The 8,233-nt window shown below is 54.0% G+C and overlaps 1 protein-coding gene across 2 annotated transcripts; it reads left to right on the forward strand.

Moving 5' to 3' along the window:
* The first annotated feature begins 2,279 nt into the window (after window positions 1-2,279).
* TBX22 (T-box transcription factor 22) lies at window positions 2,280-7,702 on the forward strand. 2 transcript variants are annotated; one of them, XM_075161794.1, is made up of 8 exons: window positions 2,280-2,415; window positions 2,529-2,658; window positions 2,935-3,036; window positions 3,315-3,489; window positions 3,686-3,850; window positions 3,982-4,046; window positions 4,141-4,226; window positions 7,092-7,702. In XM_075161794.1, the coding sequence occupies exons 1-8, from the start codon at window positions 2,280-2,282 to the stop codon at window positions 7,700-7,702; spliced, it is 1,470 nt and encodes a 489-aa protein (XP_075017895.1). The 2 variants fall into 2 exon arrangements, with proteins under 2 accessions (XP_075017895.1, XP_075017893.1); XM_075161792.1 differs by having other exon boundaries at window positions 2,412-3,036.
* The last annotated feature ends 531 nt before the right edge of the window (window positions 7,703-8,233 follow it).

An 8,233-nucleotide genomic window follows, 5' to 3' on the forward strand; every position in this document is an offset into this window, starting at 1 on the left:
GATTAAGTATCGTTACCCTCAATAAAAGTTAAATCAAAAGCTAATCGGCATCAGCCTCTCTGAAGGCCGTGCTAGGAGATGCCTGCAGTCCTTCAGGGTCAGGGCCAGCTCCTCTCCCGTGTAACCCCAGGTACACGCAGCTCGACAGAAGCCTGGGGAAGCAAATTCAAGAAACATCCTGACATATACTTATTTTACAGGTCACGTGCATCTGTCCCAACTGCCATTATAAACGGCGTTGTTAGTTTTCCACCGTGAGTTCAAGAGGAGCTCAGCTGGGTCTTTCAGAGTCCCATTTGCAGGCAGGGATGTTAACTTTCCGCTCCCAAATCAGGCTGCAGGCATGGCCCGAACCGGAGCTGGCACCGGGACCGTGCGCACGGAGAAAAGTCGGCAGCCAGAAAAGCGGGCAGCTTTCAACCAGGCTGGCTGTCGAGCTCCAGCGTTCAGCAGCTGTGTCTGCACCCATTCACTTCCCCCGAGGCCTTTTCCTTAGACAAAGTCCTGTCCCAGTGAGATACACTGGGAGTTTGGTGTATAAATGTGTGTTAAAAAATCTAAATGAGTATACATGTGTATAAATGCATGAATTAGTATCAACGTGCAAACCCACCATAAACCGAGTAATGAGCATCCTTGGAATGAGGATTCGAGGATAACGATGTGAGTCTGGGGCATTTAAAATATACATTTGTCAAGAGTTCTGCTGGGTAGCGGCTGCCTGACGTTTGGTTTTGGTTGTCCCTGCAAAGACAATGCAGTTTTCACTCTGCTGCCAGCCCAAGGCTTGGAAGAAATGTGTCACCAGGGTGCAGACCCTAACATATACGGCAAGAAATCCTGAAAAGTGAAACATTTTAATAAACCAGTGCTCCCCTGAGACTCCGGGAGTGCTTGGAAGTGGGGCACGGAACACCGTACCCTGTCCCCTGCCCACCCCGAAGCCACAGCTCCCCCCCCCCCCAGCCTGCTTTCTCAGCTGGCCTGTGAATTTTATCCCTTTCCACATTTTTTTTCCGTTAAGGCTCATCTATCCCAGCTGACCTCCCCGATGCAGGGAGAGGCAGCGGGGAGAGGGGTGCTCTGGGGATGGGTGGGGGGAGGCAGACACCCACCCTTGCTCAGCATGAATACCATCGCTTCCCCCCTCCAAAAAAAAAAAAGACCGAACCCCGGAATCCCTTTAGCTGCCAGCACAGGGGAGGGCTCCCGGGTGGAAAATAAATCAGCGCGGTGCTTTCAAGCCTTTGCAGGGCGGGGAGGTCCCCGGTGGGGGCCCGAAAATCGCCGCAAATCCAGCGCAGCCTTTTCCCTGCGCACCTGCGGGTCCCGACCGGAGCCCCCTCCGGCCCGGCGCGCTCCCCCCGGCCCCGGCCCCGGCCCCGGCCGCGCAGGGGCTCCCAGGAACCGCCCGAGTGGAAAACTGGGATTTCTGCCCTTAATTCAGCGCAGCTGCCGCTGCGGGGCCGCGCTTTGAAGCGGAGCCGTGGAAACATCCCGGGGGTGATGCCGGAGCGGGCGGGCGGGGCGGGTTTGCTGCCTTTAAAAAAAAAAAAAACAAACACCAACCCCTCCCCCCCCCCCAAAAAAAAAAAAAAAGAAAGCAAACAAACAAACCAACCCCAAACCAAACCCGGGGGACACGCCGGGATGCCTGTCCGGCGCTGTCACACAGCCCGGGGCTGACACCGCGTCTGACCGGCCCGTCGGGGCAGCCCGGCTTGGGCGCAGCCCCGTCGCACCCAGGCCCGGAGCTCAGCACGCACGGCGCGGCTCTCCCTTCCCTTTATTCCCTTCGGTTTTTTTCTCTTTTTCATTTTTTTTTTCTTTTTGTGCTGGTTCTGGTTAAACGTTATTTGCACTTTTGTTGGAAAAGTGGCCCCTAGTGTGCAATTATGTCAAATTTCTTTGAGTTTTACAATTTAATGGAGAACAGTAACTCTTTTATTGATCCTAGACGGGGCCGGCTCCTCTTCCCCCGCTCTTCACCTCCCCCCCTCCCCTCCCTCCCCCTCCCCCCCCCCGTTACTCCTATGAAATGTCACTCAATGTTTCTTATGCTCCCACCAGTTTCCAAAACAAACAGTGGAGCCTGCAGCCGTCTATTGACTCAGTTGGATGCAAGAGGATCTCGCCGTGGTCGCTGCCCCCCGACGGGAGCCGTGCGGCGGCCGGGCGAGGGTCGCTGGGTACCGGCCGGGATGGAGCCGCCGCCGCCGGGACCCCCACCGCCTGCCTGAACCCCGCTGCCGCCCGGGGGGACCCCCGGCCCGGGGGGGATGGCGCTCAGCTCCCGGGCTCACGCCTTCTCGGTGGAAGCCCTGGTGGGACGCTCGGCCAAGAGGAAGGTGCCGGATGGTCGCGACGAGGAGCCGGGGACCGGCTGCAGGCAGAGCCGCAGAGCCCCGCAGGCGGGTTGGTAGCGGCGGGGCCGCCCGGAGGGGACCCCCGGGGCGGCGGCGAGGCGAGGGCCGCCCCCCCCCCCATTCCCGGCAGCCTCCCCAGCCGCCCGTTTCTCTTCCCCGCAGAAAAGCGGCCCAAGGCCGGTGCCGAGAGCCGGGAGGCGGGGGCCGGGGTGCAGGTGGAGCTGCAGGGCTCCGAGCTCTGGAGGAGGTTCCATGAGATCGGCACCGAGATGATCATCACCAAGGCCGGCAGGTACCGGGGGCACAGCCGCTCCCCCGCCCCGCTCCCCGTCCTCCTTTGCCCCCTCGGTTGTTTTTTTCTTTGTTTCTTTTTCGTTGTGGTTTTTTTCTTTTTTTTTTTTTCTTTTTTTTTGCTGGGCTGGGGTATTTTTTTTTGTTTGCGTTTTTTCGCTATTTTCGTGAAGTTTGAAAAAAAAAAATTTTTTCCTGATGCCTGTTTATTTTTTTTCAACCCGTTTTCGCCGTTTAACCGGCAGCTCTTGCTCAGGACCTTCCCCTCTGCCCGCAGGAGGATGTTCCCGTCGGTCAGGGTGAAGGTGAAGGGGCTGGAGCCGCTGAAGCAGTACTACATCGCCATCGACGTCGTCCCGGTGGACTCCAAAAGATACAGGTACGGGGGGGGGGGTGTGTGTGACACCGGCGCGGCGGCCACCCACTCCCACGCACACCCCCGCACCCACGGGGATCCCTCTTGCCAGGCTGAGAGTTTGCAACCTGCGGTCTTATCTGCATTTAGTACGCGTATGTGAAATAGGGGTTGCACCGGCGTGCGGCGGGAGGGGACTGCGGGGCTCGCATGCTCGTATAGAGTCTACAGGTGTGCGTGGGCGTGGGCGGGCAGGTCGGGGAAGGGCTCTGCGCCGCCTGACCGCGGCCCGCCCGGGCCAGGTACGTCTATCACAGCTCGCAGTGGATGGTGGCGGGGAACACGGACCACTCCTGTATCACCCCGCGGCTCTACATCCACCCCGACTCCCCCTGCTCGGGGGAGACCTGGATGAGGCAAATCATCAGCTTCGACCGGGTGAAGCTCACCAACAACGAGATGGACGACAAGGGACACGTAGGTGTGGGGCAGCCCCGCGGGGGGCGGTCGGGAGGGGGCAGAGCATCACCCCGGGGGGCAGCGCCGACAGCGCGGCGGGCCGGTCCCTTTTGCCCCGGGGTTGAGGGCTGCGTCCCGCCCGTGTCTTGCACCGGGTTTTCTTCCTGCCCTTCTCCCTCCCGGGGGGGCTCAGCCTGCCTCTCCCCCCGCACAGATCATCCTCCAGTCCATGCACAAGTACAAGCCCCGCGTCCACGTTATCGCCCAGGACTCTCGCTTCGACCTAGCGCAGATCCAGTCGCTGCCGGCCGAGGGGGTGCAGACCTTCTCCTTCCAGGAGACCGAGTTCACCACCGTCACGGCCTACCAAAACCAGCAGGTACCGGGGACCGGGGCCCGGGGGGCTGGAGAGCCCCGACGGTACCGGGAGTCGGGGGGATGGAGAGCCCCGACGGCCGGTCCCGGCCCGCCCCGCGCCCCAACGGCCCCTCTCGCTCGCCCCCTCCCCAGATCACGAAGCTGAAGATCGACAGGAATCCCTTCGCCAAAGGTTTTCGGGATCCCGGGAGGAACAGGTAAGGGCCAGGGCCGGGGCCGGGGCCGCCCCGCCGCCCGCCCCGCCGCGCCCGCCGGCTCCGCCGCGGCGCTCAGCCCGGTCTCGCCCCGCAGGGGGGTCCTGGACGGGCTCCTGGAGACCTACCCGTGGCGGCCCCCCCTCGCCCTGGACTTCAAGGCTTTCGGCGCAGACAGCCAGGGTAAGTCAAGTCCCGTTCGCTGCCGTTTCCCTACCCCGCTGCGGCCGCGTCGCCGCCTCTCCCCGCGGCCTCGGGGCTGCGCCGCCCGGAGGTCTCCGCGGGGGCGCGTCGGGGGTCTTGAACCATTAAGATAATGAGGTGGGTCCAGAAAACGAACCGGCGGCCAACGGAACTTTTGGGAAGCCGATTCTACGTGTTTTCGGCAAAAACTCCTATTAAAACCCGTTAGAGGAGCAGAGCGCCGGCCGCGGGAAGAGAAGGGTAACGGCGCGGTCTGTATTCATCACCTGGCAGATAATTGGATTTAGATGCACAGAAAAAAAATCTGAATATGCGGGAGGCTGATTTAGAGTCGGGTTGTTACGGCTCTGATCCTGTTACACTAATTGTTTCCAACCCGTTTGAGAATATTAGCTAGAAACGTGATAATAATGACCGCCGGTGTAGCCTGCCTCTTCTGTGCGAACAAATGCGTTACTCAACAGACAATAAAATTATCTCTTATTTAGGACGTAGCAGTCCCACAGTCCATTAACTCCGCAGAAATGCAGGGAAGAGGGGAAAGTTTTTCAGGAAAAACGATCTCCCTCCGCCTGACAAGCACACATCGCTCTCCTACAGCCCTTTTCCAGAAAAACGGCTTTTGGAAGTATTATTTGAAAACTGATTGTTCATAGCGCCGAAGAAAAAACTGAAAGATCATTTGCACGCTGGAGCGCTCCAGTTTGCGTTTAAAGTCACCGGTTTAACTCTCATTTATGTTAGGAACTCTTCAAGATATTGGGGCATACCAAATCCTTCCTGTCTCTGCAGGGAAATATTGCAAAAACCACAGCAAAAATTCATGCTGTACAGGCGGAGACATAAAAAATCAGACTCGGGAGAAATTAAGAGGTTTAGCGGGTTGTAAAGATAACTAGATTTTTTTTTTATTGTTTAGAAAAGACCTTATGCAAAAAGCCCCTTTTGCACCCGTTTTGCAGGCTGCAGTACCGAGGAGAGGAGCTGGTGGATGGGCTGTGATGGGGAATGAGAGAACAGCAATTGCAATGATTATTGTACAGATGCTAAAATATTAGGGCTTCCTGGAATTTTTTTGTTAGTCATAATGTAACTGGTATTTTTCTTCAGGGTTAATTTCCTGGACTGATGTAAATATAACAAAATCTCCATTTCCACTAGTAATAACGCTTCTCAAGAAATACTTCTCAAGAAAAAAGTATTTCTCAAGAAAAAATGAAAAATAGAAATACCGAAGCCCTAAAACCAGAAGGTAAATTAACAGAAAGCACGAACAAGATGCTAAAGAAAGAATTGGCCATAAACTTGGGATTTTTAAGCCTAACAGAAATGGCAGAGCTGCTCTGTCCTCCCCGCTGTGATCCCCGTTCCCAAACTTGTACTGGAAGTCGTGGGCTATTACTGCTTAGGATACCTTGAAGCAAATATTAACACTGGTTTGCTCCGCTACAGCCAGCAGCATAGGGATTCCTTCGCTGCCTCGCACTCACAAATATCCATCGCATCGTTTTACATGACCAAAAGTCCCTGAGTCCTGGGAGGACGTCAGGAGGTGTACCTCGGGAGGGGACCGGATCCCTGCCCTGCGTCCGCTCCTGCCGATGTCAGCACTGAAACAGCCGCTGACATCGGCGGGGAAGGGTGAGAGGTTCAAGCCATAAAACGTTCCCGGATTACTGCGAATAGGTGCCGCCTGCGCGTTACCCAACCTGTAAGATACTCTGTTTGCTGGGAGCTTTGCAAAATTAACTTGCACCATGTCCAAAATCCTTGTGGTTTTTTAGGTTTGATATACTAGCAGATACAGCTTGGTTATACAGTTGATTCTGTGTTGCTGATTGCGTGTAAAGTCTGACCAGATCACATCCAGACAGTACATCGCTTGGGATTAAATGTAAATAGAGCAAAACACAGAGCAAAAATGGATTCACATTCCCTTCCTTCCTTTTCCAGTGACTTTGGTAAGAAATGAAAATAAGGTGGGGGGAAACCTCTAGAAGAATGTGGTAATGAACGTGCAGCAGAGACATACGGCTCTTAAATGGCGTTAGATGAAACCAGCATCTGTTTAGCACCAGGGACGGCCGCTCCAGAGCACCATTCAACCGCCGGAGCAGCCGCTGCCTCTCCGTTTTTGCTCTTGGTGTTGCTCCAGAGGAGCGGCGAGCCGGTGCTGAACCGTGATGTTATAGACCAGTGGCCTCGGCAGCGCTCACACGTGTGAAGTGAGCTGGTGCCGCTTTTCTACCAAATTATAAAAGTGTTCATTGATTCATTTCAGAAAGGAGAATGTTAAAATGACATGTGCATTTAAAGTTTCTGGAGACACCTATAGTATTCAAGTATACGTTTCAAATTGCATGGGAAGCCAAGTAAAATTAGTCAATTCCTGTGAGCAGGAAGGTACAAAAAAAATTCTCCATCAGGCTGAATACATTTTTTTGTTCTTATATACAAGAGGAAAAAGCTGCCTGCAATTTGCAAAAAATAGGGAACCTAAAATAGCAATGGTGTATGTATAACAGGAGAAGGTCATCGGTCGCATAGCGAGGTGCAGACCTGGCAGGTACCTGTATGTGCGGAGCTGAACTTCATAGCTGTCCTGGTCGAATGAAGGGGATCAGGCATGTGTGAATGTTGTTCTTAGACAAGCGCCAGGTAACAACAACAAATAATTTATGGACAGATCTTCCCATTTTCCAGGAGCTGATTTTTGGAGCGGGCTTGTGCGTGGACGGACACCGGCAGCAGGGAGATGCGGAGCGGGAGCAGGAGTCCTCCAAGGGTTCCTTGGCTGTCAACATGAGCTAGCCCAGCCTGGACGATTTCTGTTTTTGTTTTCAGGTGGGAGCTCCAGTTCTTCGCCGGTGACCTCCAGCGGCGGGACGCCCTCTCCTCTCAACCCCCTGCTCTCTCCGTCGTGCTCACCGCCTGCGTTTCACTTGTCAGCGAGCAACATTGGCGTGTCGTGCCCCGAGACCTACCTGCACAACCTCAACGTGCCCCTCTACTACAAGATTTGTCCTACGAGCTTCCTAAGACAACAGTCTCTCATCTTTCCAAGCCATGAAAAACTGGGAGGCACCAACCCGCATCTTTTACCCCACTTCATGGTGGATGTGCCAAAACTATCTTCCCTCGGCATAACCAATCTGAAAAACGCTAAAGCTGAAGACTTAAACGGGCAATGTCTACAAGGACCCAATTCTGCTAGTCAAATGCTGTACGGATTACATGCATCTGGAAACATTTTCCCATCAAGTCCCATTGCTCGGGAAGCACTTAATTGTTCTTTACATCCTCCATATGGCTTGTACGGTTATAACTTCTCTGTGCCATCCAGACTGATGAATGCAGCAAGCCATTTCAAAGTGAGTGACAGCATTCCGGCTTCTCTGAGGGATGGCAGATGTAATCACTCTAACTGGCACCCGACGATTAACCATTGCCTTTAGCGGAATTATATAATATTTCTAAGCATTGATATATAAAGCAAGCCTTTCCTTCCTTCATACCCAAGGGTTGCTAGTTACTGACTATGAAATACTGCATGGTACAGGAGCGGTATGCCTAGGCATTTAACTTTTTTTGTGGGCAAACGTGTCGTGTTGTTGGGAGGATGGAGGATCTGGGAGCGTGGAGGGTCTGAGATGATCCACAGCTAGGTGATACCTTTTGATGATATTTATGTCATGGTTGTAGGTTAAGAGCAAACTGTACAGTCACCTTTTTAATATTTGCACTCTGAAGTGGGAACGTAGACATATACATTTCTACAAATATGTTTTCCTGAGACTCTCTATCTAGCTTGCCTTTAGTTAGCTCAAAGCCCTAGTGAGCTTCTGCTCACCCTGCTTGAGTTTTTCCACTAGTTTCAAAGGGACTGTTTGAGACCTCGAGTCAGCAAAGGAGCCGTATTTGGCCAAGTGCTCGAGCATGTTCTCAAGTTCCCTTGGCTTTAATGGGTCCTAATTAATGACATGGAA

This window comes from Calonectris borealis, chromosome 13 (assembly GCF_964195595.1).
Source record: "Calonectris borealis chromosome 13, bCalBor7.hap1.2, whole genome shotgun sequence".
In the NCBI taxonomy this organism is placed as follows: Eukaryota; Metazoa; Chordata; class Aves; order Procellariiformes; family Procellariidae; genus Calonectris; species Calonectris borealis.

Coding starts and splice junctions, on each gene's coding strand:
- TBX22 (XM_075161792.1), top strand. CDS start 2,636: ATGATCATCACCAAGGCCGGCAGGTACCGGGGGCACAGCCGCTCCCCC. Junction 3,037..3,314: donor GTGGACTCCAAAAGATACAG/GTACGGGGGGGG, acceptor CGCCCGGGCCAG/GTACGTCTATCACAGCTCGC. Junction 4,047..4,140: donor CGGGATCCCGGGAGGAACAG/GTAAGGGCCAGG, acceptor CTCGCCCCGCAG/GGGGGTCCTGGACGGGCTCC.